Source organism: Ovis aries, chromosome 15 (genome assembly GCF_016772045.2).
Source record: "Ovis aries strain OAR_USU_Benz2616 breed Rambouillet chromosome 15, ARS-UI_Ramb_v3.0, whole genome shotgun sequence".
Classification (NCBI taxonomy): domain Eukaryota; kingdom Metazoa; phylum Chordata; class Mammalia; order Artiodactyla; family Bovidae; genus Ovis; species Ovis aries.
Window position 1 is genome coordinate 54,806,024 of NC_056068.1, and position 19,816 is coordinate 54,825,839.

At 55.8% G+C, this 19,816-nt stretch overlaps 2 protein-coding genes across 7 annotated transcripts in view; both read right to left on the reverse strand.

The window, feature by feature from the left end:
* Window positions 1–403: 403 nt before the first annotated feature.
* Window positions 404–14,248, reverse strand: LRRC32 (leucine rich repeat containing 32). Of its 6 annotated transcripts, none has more exons than XM_042233281.1 (4): window positions 14,099–14,248; window positions 13,351–13,435; window positions 9,358–9,448; window positions 404–4,478 (listed from the first exon to the last, which is right to left on the reverse strand). In XM_042233281.1, exons 3-4 carry the CDS (start codon window positions 9,442–9,444, stop codon window positions 2,574–2,576), a joined length of 1,992 nt encoding a protein of 663 aa, XP_042089215.1. In that variant the 5' UTR covers window positions 9,445–9,448; window positions 13,351–13,435; window positions 14,099–14,248; the 3' UTR covers window positions 404–2,573. The 6 variants fall into 6 exon arrangements, with proteins under 6 accessions (XP_042089215.1, XP_027835362.1, XP_027835361.1 ...); XM_027979561.2 differs by having other exon boundaries at window positions 13,351–13,517; XM_027979560.2 differs by lacking the exon at window positions 13,351–13,435.
* LOC101109482 (guanylate cyclase D-like) overlaps window positions 13,896–19,816 on the reverse strand; it is a 59,479-nt gene continuing 53,558 nt past the window's right edge. The window contains 5 exon segments of the mRNA XM_042232618.1: window positions 13,896–14,620; window positions 15,596–15,650; window positions 17,972–18,030; window positions 18,721–18,771; window positions 19,246–19,325. Of these exon segments, the coding sequence (XP_042088552.1) occupies window positions 13,896–14,620; window positions 15,596–15,650; window positions 17,972–18,030; window positions 18,721–18,771; window positions 19,246–19,325 (970 nt within the window).

The following is a 19,816-nucleotide window of genomic DNA, read 5'->3' on the forward strand; positions in this document are numbered from 1 at the left end:
GGAGAGGCTGAAGGGAGAGCAAAGTGAGAAAATAAATGAGTGAGAGAGGACAGGACATGCCCAGTGCTGCCTCTGAACAGGGTGGGGAGCGGGTACAGAGAAAGCAGAGAGAGAAAGGCACTAACAGGTTCCTGCTGGAAGTCACCATTTTCTTCGCAGGTGGGGAACGGGGTTTGCCGAGTATGAGGAGACAGAGGTGTGGCAGGGGGCATGATGGTGGCTAAGGCACCAAGGGTCAAGATGGTGAGACCCAGGGCCTCAGTCTCCCACCCAGTGGTCCCCAGCCTGTCTCCCCAGGGGTCTGCCATGAGGCTTCAAAGGCTGGAAGGGAAGTAGAGGAGGGTAGGGTTCAAGTGGATGCAAAGATTCCCAGCAGCAAGGAGGAGGCTGGCAGGCTGCACCATTTCTCCAAAATTATTTTTTAATACATTCATGTGGGTTACACAAAGAGTGGGTCCTGAGGCCTGGGTTGTGGCCTGGCTCCCGGGAGGTGAAAGCAGCATCCTGTAGTGTTTTCAAAGATCAGGCATGAAGGGGCCCACGCCATGCCCTCAGGCCTGAGGAAGAGTGTTTGTGTGCAGTGAGCACCTGTGGTCATGATCCCGAACAGGGCTGGACCCACCAGCTGCCCCACTCACCACGAGGGCCCCCGGCTGGGGCCAGGCCACCAGGCCAGCTTCTGGCCCTGCTCTGCCATGGACTCCCTGAGTCTTTGACCCTCTCTCAGCCTGTTTTCTCATCTGTAAAATGGGGTGGACAGAGGGCCATTTTCATCATCTCATACTTTACCGAGCACCATCGTGAGCCTGAATGCAGGCCAAGCACAGTAAGAAGGTGAAGATAATGACACAGATTCCTGGGTTCATCCCAGGGCTTCCTTTGTCCCCAGACAGCCCACGATTCCATGGGTTATATCTGCATGGGATTTTTCTATGCGTTTTTCTAGGGGGAAAAATTCCCTGCATGATGAGGACCAGAAAGGGAGGTTGGAGCCAGCATCGTCTTGTGATGTGACAGCTGAGAGAGAGAAGGAAACTGCCCAGGTCCAACCCCCAAGCCCCCCAGCCCTGACTCCCTCAGTGAGGTCTGAATCCAGCTCTTTTCACAGGCTCTGTCCTGACTTGAGCAGCTCTGAGCAAGCCTCATTCTCTTCCTAAGTCTCAGCTGTTCTACCTATGTACCAGGGAGCCTGGACTCCATGGTCTCAAATTCCAGGCTATGCTCAACAGAGGAAGAAGGAGGGAGGGAAGGGCTAGATGAGAATAGGAGAGCCCACCCAGTCAGCAAAGGATGGAATAAGAGAAACAGAGGCACAGAAGGAGGAATGGGCCTGTGGCTGTCCGTCTTCTCTCTGCCCGCCTGGGAGAGAGGAAGGAGAAAGGGTGTGCCCAGATGCTCCCTGGCCCCTTTCCAGCCATATGGGGCCATTTCCTGTCCATCTTACTGCCTGCAGCCCCTGCAGTGGCCAAGCTCAGGCTCTGGACACAGGAGGATGTGAGCCTGGAGCTCAGTTCTGGCATTTCTTAGCTGGAGATCCCTGGAGGGAGACTTTCAGAGCCTCTAGTTAAATGGGATAATATACCAACCTCAGAGGGTTGTCATAAAGAGGCAAATGCAGGCTTGGGTTTGTCACTGCTGCCAAGTGTGGTGTAAAATAGAACCAGAAACCTAAGGGTCTCACTCCTGGCTCACTGGCCAGGGTGGGGCTGAGCTGGAGCAGCAGGCTTGAGCAGGACCTGGGCAGGGAATGGCGGGTGGCGGGGTGCGGCTAGGGCAGTTATCTGGACCCATGTGTGCAACCTGAGGGTGCCAGGTAGTAAAGCACCTGTTCAGAGCAGGAAACAGACCAGTCCAGTTCTGGGCCAGAGCCCAGGGAGACTGCCTCTTAACTGACCCTGCCAGAGCTGCCGCAGCCTGCCTAACAGCACTGGATCCAAGCCTTACTCAAGTGGCTGCAGCTCTCTTCCGGTCACAAGCTCTTCATGTTCCAGAGAAGCTGAAAGTCATTATCAGAAGATGTGACAAACAGTCTGTTTGGAAATGTCTCAGACAAATCCTCTTGGTCTTGCCCCTTTCGTGCCCTGGTCCGGCCAGGGCAGGACTATCCACAGCCAGCTGGGGCTGCAGAACTTTGGAGCCCTGGCTTTCACACTCCACGTGGTGCCCACACACTCTGCGACCACCTGCCCACTCAGACTGGGCAACGCTGAGGGCAGGGATGTGTCTCATTCCCCGGCGCCCCCGGTGCCCAGGGCAGGGTGTGGCACAAAACAGATGCTTGACAAAGATCTGTAGATCTGATGGGGTCAGCCTTACACTCTGTCACTCCTGAAACTCCCCAACTTCCGGCTTCCACAGCTGGACCACATGATGTGCGGCCTGAGAAGTGGGTCACCTACTGGTGCAGCAGGACATGGGGAAAGGAGCCCTGGGCTGGAACTGAGAGACCGGGGGGCTTGGACCCTGGCTTACTGTGTGGTCGTGGGTCAGTCCCCACCCTTCTCCGTGCCTCTGGCTCCCTCACTGCCCCAGCAGGGTCTCCCGACAGAGCCCGTGTGTGGCCTCCAAACTCTCTAGGCTTTGTACTGTTGGCTGAACTTCTGCCGGCGCACACAGCAGCAGGTGGCCAGCGTGGTGAGCAGGATGGCAGACACCACTGCAAAGGTGAGAATGATGATGAGGTTGACATTCTTGAGACCCCCCTTCTCACAGTCCTCGGGACGCACATGACTCAGGGACACCTCCTCCTGAGAGCCAAAGCGGCAAATCAGGTCCTGGGTGGCATCCACGTCCACACGGCCCTGGTGCAGCTGGGCCGCCAGCCAGCCATTGCCGCAGCAGCTGAGGGGGTTCCCCTGCAGGTAGAGGCGCCGAAGGCTGTTTTCCAGGCCGCCCATGGCACTGCCCGGAAGGAGGCTGAAGCTGTTGTTCCTCAGGTCCAGCACCTCCAGGGACACAGCCTGTGTCCAGGCAGGCAGGCGGCTCAGGCGGTTCTCGGCCAGATTGAGCCGCTTGAGGCAGCTGAAGCAGGGCAGGTCCACCTGCAGGATGGCCAGCCCATTGCCCTGCAGGGCCAGGACCTCCAAGGAGCCCTCCAGGCCCGCCAAGGCCCCTGGGGCCACATCCAGCCCAGGGTTAGAGGAGAGGTCCAGCTCGGCCAGTGGCGTGTGGAGGAAGGCACCAGCCCGCAGTATCTCCATCTCATTGTCCGCCAGGTTCAGGACACGGAGGGAGGAGATGCCAGAGAAGGCCACACAACCTGAGGGTCCAGGCTCAGCGGGGCCCCCGCAGGGGCTGAGCCGGTTCCCCTGCAGGTTAAGCCTCTGCAGACTGGCCAGGCTGGTGAAGGTGTACGGGGGCAGGTCCCACAGGGCATTGTCCTGTAAGAGCAGCGTCCTCAGGGACCCCAGGGCCCTGGAGCCCAGATCCAGTGTCTCCAGCGCATTGTGGCTGACGTCCAGGAGCGTCAGGCAGGGCAGGGAGCCGGGCCGGGCCTCAAAGTTCTGCAAGCAGTTTCGGCTGAGGTTCAGGGAGCGCAGGGAGGTCAGGGGCTCAAGAAAGCCCTCCGGGATGAGCTCAATCTCATTGTAGCTCAAATCCAGATTCAAGAGCTGGGAGAGGGGTTGGGTGCTGGCATTGCGGCTGGGGTTGGAGAGGGGCAAGGATGACCAGCCCTCAGAAGGCGCATGGAGGCCCTCGCCTCCACCCCGGGGTGGCTCCGCAGGGAGCCGGATGAGGTTGTTGGACGCGTTCAGGTAAATGAGTCTCGGGAGTGCGCTCAGGTCAGGAAAGTGGAGCAGTTTGTTCTCCCGTAGGTCGAGCCAGGCCAGCTGGTACTCGGCCCGCGGCTCCGGGGCCGTCTGAAATGCCTCGATACTGTTGCAGCTCAGATCCAGGACGCGCAGCTGCTGGAGGCTGAAATCTGAGATGCAGGTGAGGGAGTTCCTGGAGAGGTTGAGGTGCACCAGGCGGGGCAAGGCCTCAAAGGCGCCGTCCTCGATGTCCATCAGCACGTTGCTGTGAAGGTCCAGCCGCTCCAGCGCGGGTGTGCCCGAGAAGGTGCGGCGGCCCAGGCGCGTCAGGCTGTTCTCTGCCAGTGAGAGTGTGTGCAGGGCAGGCGCCTCCCCCAGCAGCTGCTCCACCAGGCCGCTGTACAGGCTGTTCCCCGACAGGTCCAGGGACGTCAGGTGCGGCACGGGGCCCAGTCCCCCAGTATTCAGCGCCGTGCCCACCGCCAGGCGGTTGTGGGCCAGGTTGAGGTGCTCCAGGTGGGGCAGGGCCTGGAAGACCCCTGGCTGGAGGAAGCTGATCTCGTTGGCGCTCAGGTCCAGGTGACGAAGTGCCGTGTAGAAGCCCAGGGGCAAGGCCAGGATGCTCCGCAGCTGGTTCCCAGATAAGTTGAGGACCTCGATGTCCCGTGAGAGCACCGAGGGGACCTGGAGCAGGCCACGGCCCTGGCACCAGACCTCCTTGTCCACCTGGGGAGGGTGGGAGGGCAGGGAGAGCAGTGGGCATTAGTGCATGCGGTAGGAAGTAGAACCCGACACTCGCCTCTAGGAAGGATGACTTGAGCCCCTACCAGGCTTGACTACGCCTCTCTTCTGTCCTCCCAGCATGATTCAGCCTAATCCCCCTAGGTCTGCATGATCCCTACCCCTCCCTGCCGCTGTCTTTGGTCCTCAGTACAGCAGGACTGGCATCAGGGAGGGACTCAAGGAAGCTTTCAGGGGTAGACCATACAGATGATAGACAGAAGGAAAAATGTAAAAACAAAAAAATTCTGTACTGATTATTATCCTATTTTACAGGAAACTAAGCCACGTATCATTTAGAATGAGCCAGAGCCAGTGAGGAGCAGGGCCACGCTGGGACCCAGGCCTCCTCGTTCCACATCCCAAGTTCCTTCTACGGACCCAGAGAGTTAAACTTACCCAGCTGATGTTAGATTAGAAACCACTGTGGGAGAAATGTTTCCAAAAAGGAAAAATGCTCTTTCCACTCTAGTCTTCTGTTTTAATTCTGGTCTCGCAATTTCAGATTTCATTCAAACCCTCACTCCATGGGGCACAGCTCTGGTTCCAGAGCCTGCCTTCCTTGCTGAAACTCCCTAGATGTGACCTCTTTCCTGCTGCCCCATCTACCCCACCCCACCCTCACCCCTTCAGTGGCTTCAGTTCTCATGGTCCAGTCCAGATGGGCCCCCAGAGATGGGGTTGGGGCAGGGAAAAAGATGACCAGAGTCCCAACCCATATTCTTTGTTGACAAGAGCTGATTTTGCTGTGTGAGCTCCATCTGGTTCTGATCCAGAATGTAACTCATCCTTCCCCAGTGCCTACTCAGCATTTTATATTTTATTTCACATTTTCAGACCCATGGTCTCATTGGATTGTCATGGTAGCCTGCCCATCAAACATGATCACGCCTCTTTAAGAAACCCAAACTCACAAAGGGGAAGAGAGGGTCTAGGATCACCCAGCTGGTAAGGAACAGAGCTAGTAGCTTTTGAACTCCAGTCTCATAACAACCGAAGACCCCACTTTTGTCCTCCACCACATGTGCCTTCAGGGGCCAGAATTCTTTCCATGTGAATGCAGTCTCCCTCTGTCATTTCCGGCACACCAGGAACCCCAGCCTTTCCCAGCAAAGGCTCTGACTTCCATAAGCACCCAGCTCAGGCCCACTCCACCCCAGCCTGTCTCCCCTGACCCCTTCTGACGGGTCTGCCAGCCAAATGCCTGGCAACTGTCAGAAAGTCCACACTGACCATGCTGCCCTTGACTTAAACCCCTTCCAGGCAGAGCCAGGACCCTCAGCAGGGTTCGACGTTTGTGGTCCCTGCTGATCTTCTCCTAACCCACCCTAGCCCAGCCCACACCTGACTACGGCCCACTGCATCCTCCCACACCCACCTCTCAGCCTCCTTCCTGCTGCTCCATGAGCTGGCTGTGCTCTGCCCAACCAGAGCAGGATCGTGAACTCTGTATGCTGAGCACCGGGGTCTCCTCCACCCAGGAGACCTCCCTAAATGCCAGGCAGGTCGGGGCCTCCTCTGGGCTCTCACAGTCCCTATGCTTCCCTTTGTTTCTCCCTGTGACTATCTGTGTGTGGACCAGCTAGAAAGTGAGCTCCGGGCAAAGGGTTTGATTGAGTGGATATTTGGACCTGGCCTTTCTGAGCACCAGAAAGCGCTCAATACATTCTTCAGTAGATGAAAGACATCATCAGCTTAATACAGGTCTGAGGGACTGACTCAGTCACCTTTCTGAATGATAAAAGAAAAGGGATGATCCATTCATTCAGGGTTTCCCAGGTGGCGCTAGTGGTAATCAACCCTCCTGCCAATGCAGGAGATAGGGTTTGATCCCTGGATTGGGAAGATCTCCTGCAGGAGGAAATGGCAACCCATTTCAGTATTCTTGCCTGGGGAATCCCATGAACAGAGGAGGCTGGCAGGTTACAGTCCATGTGGTCGCAAGAGTCGGACATGATTGAAGCAGCTTAGGACACACGATCCATTTATTCAGACTAAAGTCAAAGACTATTAGAGCGCAAAGGGTTCAGCCCACCCCCTCCCCAGATGGGGAGACCAAGCCTAAAGATGGCAGTAACCTGAATGAGGTCACAAGTCAGCAGCCGGGCCGACAGGGTAGGAATACAGCCTGGGTGTTCCTTGCCTGGCCCAGCTCTCAGCTTCCTCCCAAGAGCCCAAGGTAGCGGGAGGGACGGGGGGAGGAACGGGCTGTCTTCCATCAGGCATGTGCGACTCTTCCAAGTCCACACGGCACAGTGACCAGCATTACTCAGAGGCCCAGGGACAACCCCTGCCACTGGGCGCCAGTGCAAACTAGAATCCTCATACTTTAGCCACCTTGCCATACCTGCCTAGCTCCTTGCTTCCTCCTCCCTCACAACCTCTCTGCCAGCTGGGGCTACTGGGTATAGACTCCTCATCCATGTTCTCAGCTCCCTGAACCATCCTGATTAAAGAAGAAACAACAAAATGAACAGACATAACGTGTGTTGTGTGGGGTGGGGAGCGCTTACCCCATGTATACACCCAGCCCCATTTCACCTCTGGATACTCAAAGGTCCCCTGAGGCACCAGCCCCTGAGAGTTGAGCCAGGACACAAAGCTGGCCCAGTCTAGCACCCAATCCTGCTTTCCGCCCAGTGCCCAGAACCCCTGTCACAGAGGCCCAGAGGGGGCTGCCGCGAGGCAGGACTGCTCAGCTCTCCAGTTCAGTCCAGGAAGGAGCTTGAAGGCCAGGGCAGCTCTCAGGACACCGTCTGTGGGGCACCCACTGCTCCCTGATTGCCAAGCCCCCAGCATGAGTGACATGTGGGGAGGGATCTTGGGAGCATCCACCCTTAGTCTGGTTCCGAGCTTCCCCCGATGACCCCCTATCCACTCTCTCTGATGCGCCAGGATGCCATTTCCCAGCTTCTTTTTTGTTTAAGGAGGGAAGAGGGTTCCACTCAACCCCATCATACTATCTGCACACGGAGGGAAGCAGAGCAGGGAGAATCTCCCGGCAGCGGACAGCATACACTTGGGAGGGAAGGGTCTGAATCCTGGCTCTGTCACTTCCTGTCTGTATGACCTTGGGGGTCCCATCTCTTCTCTCAGCCTTAGTTTCCTCAGCTGAAAAGAGGAGTTCTGGGCAGGACAAAATGAGAGATAGTCCTTCGTGTAGGCCCCTTGCTAGCCCTCGGCATGTGGCCATTTCTTTTTAGTATTGAAAAGCATCATAGTGCCTTCCGTAGGAGTTCAGAAAGTCCTTTCCTGCCTGTTATCTCCTCTGCCCCAAATCCAAAGTTCACCCAGTTCCCTTCCGCCTGTTGGGTGGCCCAGGCCCTTCCTCCCTCTGAGCCTTCTGCCCCAGGTAGGATGTGGGGCTGCATGTGGCGATGTCGGTCCTTCTCTGCCCATTACTCTGGATTCTGGGAACCCTAGAAGGGCTCCAAGGAGCACGAGTGAGGTGGTGATGGCAGACACTGCAGACCCCAGGGAAGTGCTGCTGGCCCTGGCTGCTAGCACAGGCACCTCCCGAAGCAGCTGCCCACCCTGTGTCTCTAGGGCTTCTCCAGTGGCTCAGCAGTAAAGAATCTGCCTGCAATGCAGGAGATGCAAGTTCAGTCCCTTGGTTGGGAAGATCCCATGGAGAAAGGAAGCGGCAGCCCACTCCTTTGCCTGGAAAAATCCCAATCCATGGGGTCACAAAAGAGTCAGACATGACGGGGTGACTAAAACAACACCAACTCTGTGTCACGAGCTTCCAGTCCCAGGTCCAAATGAGGCTACTGGAGGCCCTGTCCCTTCCCCAGCCCAAGCTCTGGCCTTGACCTCAGTGACTGTCCAGCCTTCCAGTTAGGCTAGATAATCTCTTTTCTCTGTATCCCACAGGGTCACAGTAACCTCAGAGCTAGTTTCCCTGACTCCAGGAAAATGGGACAAAATGGATCAAACCTTGTCACTGCCCTTGAGGACCTCTTGGTCTGGTAGCTGAGTCAGGCGTGGACCCATTTACCAACTACCCCATGTGCTCAGTGTTGAGAAGGAGGGAGGCTTAGGACTGTGGGAGCCCAGAAAATAGATGGCCTGGGAGGGGTCAGGGAAAGCTTCTTGGAGAAGGCGGCATTTGATCTGGGCAGTAATAAGTGAGAGGCATCACACAGGAATACAGCAGTTGGGCCCAAGCTAAGGAGCCCAGTTAGGAAGGGGATTTGCCCAGGACAGAAGAGCCTTTTCCAGCTGCCCACCCCAGGTTCCCCACACATATACATATTCTTCAGAGCTTCACATGTGGCACCAGTTGTAAAGAACCTGGCTGCCAGTGCAGATGTAAGAGATGTGGGTTCGATCCCTGGGTCGGGAAGATCTCCAGGAGGAGGGCATGGCAACCCACTCTAGCATTCTTGCCTGGAGAATCCCCATGGACAGAGGAGCCTGGTGGGCTACAGTCCATGGGGTCACAAAAAGTCGGACACGACTGAAGTGACTTAGCATGCATACACACATATTCTTCAGCAGCCAGCTGGACCCACTGCCCTGTGGGGGCGGCTTGAGGAAATAGAGTCCCTAAAGGCCAGAAGTGAATGACCTCGGACAAGTTGGCTAGCTTCTCCAAGCGGGTTTCCAATTCTCTGAAACTGGAATGATTATACTTACCTGGCAGGATTAATAGTAAACAGGGCATTTGGACATTCTAGTAGGTGCTCATTAAATGTCAGCTTTAATGCCATTAAGTGGATCCCCTTTCCTCTTCTGAGCCCTCTAGCCTCTGGCTTCTGGGGCAGTAGGACCCCCGGGGGCAGGGGATATGAGGAGCTCTCCCTTCCGAGGCAGAGCGTCTTACCTTCCTACAGGGCACCTTGTCTCGGTGTTGGGAGGTAGCCAGGCCCAGGGTCAGCACGGCCAGAAGCAGCAGAATCTGGTGGCTCATGGCTCTGCACAGGGTAGGAGGAAAGGGGGAGATGGTAAGACCGCAGGCTCCTTCCCACCGCGGGCTCCCACCGCCCCCTTCTGTCTGCAGCTGCTCTCAGGGAACCCCAGACCACAGCGGGAGCTGGACAGAAGGTGCTGTGAATGGGGCCCCTTGTGAAGGTGGTGGGAAACAGCGCTGCAGCCCATCACAAAGGGCCTTCGGTGCCAGATGGAGGGGCTAAGCCATTACCCTGGACAGGAGTTTTTAAGCAGTGGGTGACAAGGTCAGATTTGGGTTTTGAAAGGCCCCATCAGGCAGAAACAGCATGGAGGAGGCGAGCAGGAGACAGACAGGCCTGAAGGCTGCCCTGGGCCAAGCTCAGGGCTGGGCCTCTGACTCCAGGTCCACACAGGCCACAAGCAGGCCCCCCATCTGAGCTCAAGTTCCAAACGGAATTCCTCAATCCCCCCACCCGCAGAACTTTATTTTGCCCTTTCTCTTTTGATTTTCTGATCCCCGAGTCCCTGCCATTGTTTGAAGGCTGAGCCTGGAGCCTTGACAGGAAGCCCCGCCAGGAGGCCTGCCCTGCCCCCAGCACTGTGGCCCGTGGACTTCCCCAGGAACAGGCTGCCAGGCCCTTAACTTTCACTGAAGCCACCGCCTGCACAGTGGGACACCCAGGCCTGCTGGGCCAGCCCTTCTCTCTATGAGCAGCCTGGTTGAGGTTGAGGGGCACCACAAAGCCCCCAGATGGGTAGCATCCCAGTGCTGCTACGGGCTCATTCACTGAGAACCTGGGTCAAGTGCTAGCAACAAACAGCTCAGTCCATCAATTTCATTCATTCATTCATTCATTCGCCCACATCTTTACTGAATGCCTCTTCATGTCTGGCTCTGTACTGGGAACTGGGGACACAGATAAAGGCCCAGAAGTGACCATAATATAAATACATTCAAAACATTAACAAGGAGAGACATATAATGCTCTCCAAGAGCACTGGACTCAGAGTCACCCACACCAGACTGCTTCCTCTGTCTCCTCCAGTTACCTGCTATGTGACTTTGCACAAGCCGCTTCACCTCTCTGAGCCTCAGTTTCCTCTTCTGAGGCTAATGCCAACCTTGCCAAGTTTTGTTAAAGATCAAATGAGACGTATTCTATGAAAGTGTCACACACAGAGCTCTCATGCTCTAGGCACTCTTTTCGACACTTTACAGCTATGAACTCATTTACTCTCCCCAATAATTCAATGACTTGGTTTTATGATCACCATTCCCACTGTGCAGACAGGAAAATGGAGGCTCAGAGAAATTAAGCAACATGCCCAAGGTCACACAAATAACAAGTGACAGACGCAGGAAGTTGGGTTTCTGGATCTGTGCCCTTAACCTCTACGCTATAAGGTCTCCTGCAGGTGCTCAATAAGTAAGTGCTGAATTGTGAATCTGAGGGATGCTTTAGAAGATGCATGTATAGAACCTTTATGGGCTGAGTCTTTACTGTTAGAACCCATAAACATCCTTGCTATGATTTGTAAATGAAGATGGGTGCTCTGAGGTCCTTCCTTGTTCAGATAGGCAAAGAACGCAGTGGTGTCTTTTAAGCCCTGTTCCCTGGGTTCCCCCGGGGCCATGGGCTCCCTGCCCCACAGCTGTTCTTCCTCTCACCTGCGTTACAGGTTGGGCTCTTACAGGAAATTCTGTTCTGCTGTTTAAAAAGCAGAACATCACCACCCTTTTGAAACCCAGTATACTCAGAATTGAGTGGAAACCCCTCAGCAGGGCCTTCGAGGGCCTTGAGGAGTGTGCCTGCCTCACCAGCTCTTCCCTCCAGCTTCATTTCTCACTGTCCCTTCTCCTATTCTGTGTTCTGGAAGCCTCAAATTCCCTTCAGTTCTCTAAGCATTTTTCACTGCCCCTAACCTTCACTTCCTCCCCTCTATTGTGCTGAATACCTCCTCATTCTTTGGGTCTCAGCCTAGACGTTACCTCCTCCAAGAAGCCTTCTCTGGTTCTCCGAGTCTGGGCTATATATTGGCGCCAAGCATCCCATCAGCCCCTGGTTCCCCTCCCTTCACCCCTCCCCCATCACCATGGGGTGTGTCCCCAGGGCAGAGGGGCCTTACTCTCCACTGGGCCCCATCTCACACTGCACAGGTCCAGGAAGGCAGTGAGAATCGGCACGCGGCGCCTCGGTGACACGGTGACGCTGGAGAAAGCAGTTTCTTTCCTGGACCCTCCCTTTACCTCCCTGCCACACTCCCTCCCCTCATCAGCAGGTTCTGTCTGCTCTTCCTAAAAAACCAGATTCTGGATCTGCCCATCACCCCACAGACTGAGGCACCACCATGACCCTGGGCCTCAATCCCAGCAACACCTTGTTTTCACCCTGATCTCTTCCAGTCTGCCCTAAGCATAGTAGCCTGAGTGATGTCTTTAAATCATGTATCAGACCATGAATCTCACTGCTTGAAAGCCTCCCATAAAATCCAGATGTACACAACCTCCTCTCTAACTCCATCTACCATTTGCCCTCCCTTCACCGAGTCCTAGCTTTCTCTCCATTCCTCAAGCAAGTGCCCTCCTGCCTCAGGGCCTTTGCCCTGCTTGCTCCCTCCACCTCCCCAGATCTGCATATGTTTTACTGTTTTCCTCGTTTTGGTTGTTTCCTAATAGCTTATTTCTTATTCTGAGAACAGGGGTCTAATAAGCAGTGCTCACTAAAGATCTATTGAATAAACAGAAAAGTGAGGGGTAGCAGTCCACTGCAAAAGGCCAAGTGGTGAGTAAGGATAAGGTAGGTAAGGATAAGAGAGGACGTGGGTTAGTTCTGAACCTTCTAAAGGGGCTCTTGTTTCCTGTTCCCCTGCCAAATCCCATCTTATCTCCCAGGTGGGCAGCTGAACATCCAGGGGGGCCCTTCCCTGCAGCATGTGGAACTCTGCCCTGCCATCCAAAGGAGAGGGGCCCCTTGATGGTGGGCACCCTTCAGCAGTACCCAGACAGTGTGTAGAATTTGAGGGCTACTCGCTCTCAAAAGGGAGGACTGGGATCACTGAGACCCAGGCTCCCATCCTGACTCTACTGCTCACCAGCCCTGTGCCCTGGGGGATGTCCCTTCACCTTTCAGGGTCTCCATGTCCCATCTGTAAAGCAAGTAGCCTGGTTCCTGTTTTGCCACTGTTTGCCCCCAGTGGTTGTGATGATCAAGCAGAGATGGCTGTGAAGGTATCCTGGACACATACTGTCTTTCCCAGAGGGAACAAACTTGCAGGGCTGAGCAGCCCAGGTGAGGCGAGGAGCGCTCAAGAGGAAGGCCTCTGGCCAGACAAGTGGCCCAGGGAAGAGGAGGCAAAAAACATCTTAGGACTCTGGGAGGAGAAGTGCCAAGAAAATGTGTAGGTGTGTGTGAAAGTGTGTGCGAGAGAGAGAGAGGGATAGAGAGAAATGAGGTGGAGGGGCACTACAAACATAAAGCCCATCTCTAGTGTTTAAGGATGTTAGATACTCTTCTTAGCACTTGACACGTATCATTTCATTTAATTCTCACAACAGCCCAGTGAAGCAGTTACTATAATTTCCATTTTACATATGAGAACACTGAGACTCAGAAAGGTGAAGTGACTTACCCCAGAGTTACCCAGCTCATAAATGTTTTGGGATTTAGCCCACATCTGTGTGTTGTGTTTTTTCCAGCAGGTGCTGAGCTGCCTGCCTCCTACAGAATTTGCCCACGAGGAAAACTAGGCTCAGGGAGATGACTTACCCAAGGTCACATAGGCAGTTAATGGCAGAGTCAGGATCAGAATCCAGTCTGTCTGCCTCCTAAAGCAAGTGTTTCCACAACACCAGGCCAAGATCTCCTTTCTAACTCACTCCACACATCCCCCAACCCCCAACCCACACAGCAGCAGACAGGCTCACAGTGCCGGGCTTCGGGCTGCTCCTGGGTGCTCCTCTCCCTCCTCTCAGCCTGGATCACGGGCAGAGTCGGGTCCTGGGAGAGCTGCTGTGGATGTTCCCAGCCAGCAGTGAATCACTAAGGGCAAGCCCCGTTCTGGAGACATGTGCAGCCCACGGGGGAATTAGACCTTAACCCAAAGGAATGTGTCTGTGATGGCGGAATTTCAGGCAGCTGAGAGTGGGGGTGGGGGTCCCTCACGTCCTACCACCCATGAAGAGGGCTGGCTGCGGAAACCCTAGGAGAGAGGTGGGTGCCTCACCCTCTGCACCCCTAGAGATGGGCAGGCTATCTGGTGCGGTGGGATGGGAAGACCCACATACCCGCCCCCAGCCCCCTCCCCCCCGCCAGGGTTAGAGGGCAGAAGGAGACCAGAGACAAATCCTGAACGGCCCTTGACTAGCTTGTGTGTTCCCTGGGCAAGTGCTGGCCTTTCTGCGGTTGTTTTCCCATCTGTCAAATGGGAACGCCGGCCTCGCCCTGCCCTTCGCGGGAAAGATCCGCTGAGCTAGGAGCCTGGAGCCGAGGCAGGGTCAACCCTGGCCCCACGCACAAAGTATTGGTAGTGGGGTGGGGTGGGGGGGCGATTGTTGAGGATCAGTGTCTCGATGAACCAGCCCCAGCCCAGCTCCGCGCCGGGTGCTCGAGAGGGGCTCGGGACCGCCAGTTCCCCGAGGGGCCGGCCAGCCTCGCCCGCTGGGCGGCTCCTACCTGGCTCAGCGCGGCCGCCGCTCCTCTCCCGGGCAGCCCCGGCACATTTTGCGCAAACCTGCCCTCCCCGTCCCACCCCGCGCCAGACCCCGGGGTCACGGCCCGAGGAGGCGCACGGCGGCTCCACCGCCCCACGGGAGCCCGATCCACGAGAGGGCGACCGGGGCTCCAATTTAAATACCTCTCCCGCCGACCCGCCCCACCACGCCCCCCCTCGGCCCGGCCGCGGGGTCCTAGCGCCCGGCCGGCGCGCCCCCGCGTGACTCGGTTTATCCGGAACCGGCGAGGGGAGGAAGCATTTTCTCGCGGCCGAAACTGCGAGGCTGGGGAGGGGCGGGTCGAAGAGGACAGGATGAAAGGACGGGGAAGGAGAGGGGTCCCTAAGGAAGCGCTGTGCCACCGAGGCCGCCGCTGCACGTGCAGTTCGTGGCCCCGCGGGGTCCGGAGGGGCGGGTGGCTCTAGCAGGTCCGCAGAGGAAATCCGGCCTGCCCCCGATTTCTCCCGCTGTTGGCGCCGCCGCACTTAGGGGAGGCAAACAGGAGAGGTGACGGCGGGGCTGAACACGGAAGGAAATGACCCTTCACTGGCCCTGGGGCGGCTCCAAGGGGGTTCCCCACACCGCAGCCATCCCCTCTGGTGGGTCCACAGTCCCCTCTCTGGATTGGGCTGTAGTGTTCAGAGCCTCCTCCAGCGTCTCCTGGACCCTCAAGCAGCTGTGGAAAGGTACCATCCAAGTCTCCAGGATTCAGGTGGAGAAACAAGTTAGGGATGAGGTCGTCGAGTATAGATAAAAATCACCTGTCTGGGACTAGTAAGGTCCCCATTTGGGGAAACTGAGTCTCAGGTTAAGTGGCACATCCAAAGTCACACTGACTATAAGAGACAGGGATTTCAGCCCAGTCTTCACAAAAAGCTAGCTGTGCTGTGCTTAGTCGCTCATCCATGGCCTGTCTTTGTGACCCCATGGATTGTAGCCCGCCAGGCTTCTCTGTCCATGGGATCCTCCAGGCAAGAATACTGGAGTGGGTTGCCATGCTCTCCTCCAGGGGATCATCCCAACCCTGGCCAAACTGAATCCCCATTTCCAGCACCATCTTACTCAGGTTGTCTTCAAGTGCTATTCAAGAAGCAGCACAGTGGTATCACTGTCTTTTACACATCTTCCCCAAAGCCACCTCCTCTTCTAGATGCCTTGACTCTGCCAAATCACAGCTGCCCTGCCCTGCTGAGTGTGGACCCGAGGGAGGGGTGCCAAGCAGAAGAGGGTCACAGCTATCCTCCAGACCCCGGTTCCAAGGGTGGTAGAGAATTCCTCTTCCTCAACGCTTCTCTTCCCTGATGGCCACCAGCCCTGAAAGTAGCACAGTGCCCCATTTTACGGATGGGGAAGGGACCACCCACAGCCTTGTGGGAAATCAGGGTGAAGCTGGACTTAACAAGCCGAGTTCCTTGAATTCTCAATGGCATCTGCCTTTGCTTCCTCCCATCTGGCTCACTGTGGGTACAGGCCTGGGCAGATGGGGACAGCTCAGAGATGACAATCTGTGAGCACTAGGGGAACAGGGTGGGGATGGGGCAGGGCCTAACGTAGACTCAGAGGAGGAGATCGGCAAAGCTTTGCTAAGAGGGGACCTGAGCTGCTAGGAGAGCATGGGTAGGAAAGGTCACAAGACATGGGAAGGGTGTCTACACCTTCTTCTCCTTCCTCGCCACCAGGAACCTCAGATCTATGCTGACGGAGGGCCCTGCTGGTCATCACTAATATTCCCCCCACCTACCCCCAGCTCTAGTCCTCATCTCATCCAATGGAACCTCAGTTTCCCCATCAGTAGAGTGAGAAAGATAGTAGCTTCTTCTCAGGTTGGTGCCTAAACTAAGAATAACGGACCCAGCCTGGGGCCTGCACCCGGTGGTTGTTAGGCAACTTCTGGCTGTCTATTGTACTGATTAATGATGCTTCTGCCACTCCCTGTGCGCTTCCTTTTCCAGATCCTTGTCCAAGGGGCCAAATGCCCAGGAAGTGCCTCACAGCAGCCCTGCAGCATTGGCAGAACATGGCTGAGCTGGAATCAGACAGTTCTCAGGCTCTCCCACCCAACCTGCTCCCCCCACATCCAGCGCCACTTCACTCTTCTCTGAGCTGCTGCCAAGCAGAAACTGCTGGGCTGGCACAGAGCTTTGGCTGGGGCTGGGGTAGGGCGGGGCTGGGGCTATGGCGGGCTGGGGGAGAGCCACTCTCCTCCTCCCACACACCTCCGAAGACTGTGGTTGTGGTTAGTCAGTTCACAGGGGTCCACCTCACTCAGTGCCTAGATGGGGCTCCCCAGGAGTTGGAGACAGATGGGCAATCAAGCGAGCCTACCCGCTGCAGATGCCTCTGGGGACCAGGGCCTGAAAGCGGGAACCCCATGTACTTAGCGCCCCTTCCTTCATCTCTTCACGTCTTCAGCGATCACATTGCTGTGTGACTTTTGGCATATTGCTTGATCTTTCTGACCTCAGTTTACTGATCTGCAAAGTGAGAATAATAGTAACACCTGATGTTCCGGCTTCTTGTGAAGCCTAAATCACAGAAATGTGTGTAAACATCTGATGGGGGCCTGGCCTGTGATCCTTGCCCAGGAAGCATAACCTTCCTTCTGTGGCAGGTCCCGGAATCAAAATGTCCAGGACCTACCCTTGTAGAGCCCCCAGACCAGATGGGAGGCAAATGAGAATGTAGGATGATGGAGTCCAGAAGACTCACAGGCCAAGTCCAGGAGTCGAAACTGGATCTGAATGGGAAGGATAGGGCAGGACTGAGCAGGCTCGGATTTTCATGGCAGCCACGTGGAGGGTGGCTTTCTTTTAAAGGCCACCAAAACTAACATTCCATCCAACCTTGCTTAGTGCCTACTTGCACCCCTCCAGCAATTCTCCCAGACAGCCCTTCCATGGGAGGCTCAACTTCAGTGTGTTGGTTTTTTTGTGGAAATGCTTCTGTTCCCCCAAGAATCTTTCAGTGAAGACAGGAGACGCGTCTTTTCTTGTGTCTCTAGGACTATCACTCTGAGATGAGAAAACCCTCCCAGGCAACAAGGCAGGCTCAAAGTTCCCTGGGAGGGTTTCTGAGACCAAGCTGATACCCGAGGATCCCAAGTAGGAGTGAGTGGCCCAGGAAGGCAATGATGTGCACAAACTGTGTGACCTCGGACAAGTTGCTAAACCTCTCTGAGCCTTTGCGGCCTCATCTAACCATAGAAATGGGATGGGAAGGACTGTGGCACCCTGGACCCCCAACTTAGTTTCTGCTGCCTTTTTCACTGAATACCCGCTGCAGGCCAGTCCTTCATCTCCTGTGGCAAATGGGGGATAAAGATAACCACAGACAGCCTCAGGTATCTTTAGTCTCAACTACTGACTTGGAAACTGAGGCTCAGAGAGGTTAAATAACTGGCCCAAGTCACACAGCTTGGGAGCCAGGAATTGAACCTGGATCTCCAGACTCCCAGACCAGATTTCAGTGCAAGAGTGTGGCTCTCCTCACTCTCTGCCCTGCCCAGCACCTCTGTGGGCCCTGGGGAGTCAGGGAGTTCCCTCATCAGCCCCTTTCGGGGCCTTGCTTTCTGTGGGAAAACCCTGGGTTCCCCAGTTCTTCTTTGCCTACCCCCCTTGCTTCCTAAGGCAGCTAGGCTTAGAGCATAATAGCCATGGGCCGCCCTGCAGAGGTACAGTAGCATAGGAGAGAAAATCCTGGCGGGTGTCAGCTGTCGGGAGTTTGTGAGCCAAAAGACAACGTGGGGTGCTTCGGAAACAAATCCTGATAAAGAGACAGCTGGAGTGTCCCTTCCTCTGAAAACTAGCCTACGTGTTTAACGGGGAAAAATGAGGGCTTGCAGGGCCGGGCGTGGCGCCAGGTACTTGACTCGGGTCATCTCCTCCTCACAGCCACCTGACAAAAGGAGGACAGTGGTTACTCCCTTTTGACAGAAGAGAGACCGAGGCTCGGAGAGGTTCTGTGACTTGCCCATGGTCACACCGCTGGTGGGGTGGGGCATGGCAGCCCTTCCCATCGGGTCCTCAGACTCCAGGGACCCCTTGCGTGGCCAGCTTGGCTGCTCGTCTGCTTGGAGCCGTCCATGCAGGGGAACCAGGTGCTGGGAGCACCCTGTCTACCCCGCGGCCACCACACAGGAGCCGAGAACCACGGCTGAGGATCTGGAGGCTCCCAGAGCCCCCGAGGAAGAAGGGGGGACGTTAGGTGAGAAAATTTGAGAGTGAGTGAAGCTGGCAGGGCAGGATCAGAAGCGTCTCCACAGCTTGACTCTGCTGCTCTGTGGACCATGAAACCACAGCTTTCTGCAAGCCTCGGGCTGCTGGGAACCTGAGGGTTTGTCCCTTTGAGCCTCACAGCTTTTTTGTCTGTTTTAACCATTTGGAGGTTAAACCACACGAACCCTTTTCTTGAGGATCCAGAGTTACTGGGACAGGCCTTGGTTAGGGTCCGTGATGTCATAAAGTGTCATGTCCAAGTTAACACATCAGCAACAGAACCAAGCCCGGGTGAGACAGCTGCAAACACATGAGCGCCCTGAAGGCAGCATTAATAAGTGGCAAGGCTGCTGTGGGGCAGCCCCCTCACCGAACACGGGAGCTGGGCAGTCATTCTCTCTTGGCAGTCTCGATTTCTCATCTGTCAAATGGGGACAGTCATTATGCTCACTTCAAGGGGCTGTTGAGAGGATGACTTGTAGAAAGCCATGGAATGGGGGCCGGGTCAACGTGACCGACATGGTCTTCCTCACATAAAAGTCTGTGGAAGATTGAAAGGACCTGTGGACAGATGGAGCACCCAGTGGTGGGAGGCAATGACGGGGAGGGCCTGCGTCAGAGGGACCACAGCACTGTGGGCTCAGGACCCAGGCAGAGGTGTGTCCCGACCCCCAGGTGTGCCCCAACCCTGACCCTGACCCACTGTGGCCAGGATAGGACAAGCCATAGTGGGGGGACCCTGCTTCTCGGGGTTCTCTGGAGGTCCCTTTCCAGATTCACAGTCCTCTCAGACTTTGGGTTCCCCACGGTGCTACACCCCTGCAGGCCGTGGACTCTCGTCTTCTTCTAGGTGGTCGAAGCCCCAGGGCCTGACAGAACTCAGACACTGGCTCACCTGGACCCTGACGATTCCCACAGATAACGGTCACCTCCCGAAGTTTCAGAGAATCCTGCTTGCCTCCTGTACTATCACTCCTGGAAGGAGAGCAGATTCTAGGCCCAGAGAGTGTGAGGATGTGGGCTAAGGTCACACGTGAGCTGAGGGGGTGATTCCCCTCCCCCCTCCACTTTCCTTCACTTGCCTCACGTGAGGTATTTCTGGTTCAGCAATCTTTTCAGAGGCCTTGCCCAGTTCCTCTTAAAGTATCAGAATCATCTCTGAAGGCTTGTGAGGACAGATTGCCCCCGAGAGTCTGCTTCAGTAGGTCTGAGCTGGGGCCTGGAACCTACATCTTGAGCCACCTCCCAGGGGTGCCGATGCTGCCAGGGTGCAGGCGCCCTTTGAAAAGCCCTGAGTGGGCATGGGGCAGGCGGGCTGTCCCCTCACTGTGGTGCTACCTTCGCCTCTCTGTGAAATGAAGGTAACACCAGCCCCTCCCCACTGAGTTGCAGAAATGAAGGGCTGAAATATAAAGGTTATGGTTAACAGGATTTTGATGCTTTCTCACCAGGAGTGAAATTCTGAG

Bases quoted from the DNA above. Each gene is read 5' to 3' on its own strand.
- LRRC32 (XM_060399496.1), bottom strand. The intron at 4,479-9,357 runs GTAAGACGCTCT...CACCCTCCCCAG, and splicing joins ACAAGGTGCCCTGTAGGAAG to GTGGACAAGGAGGTCTGGTG.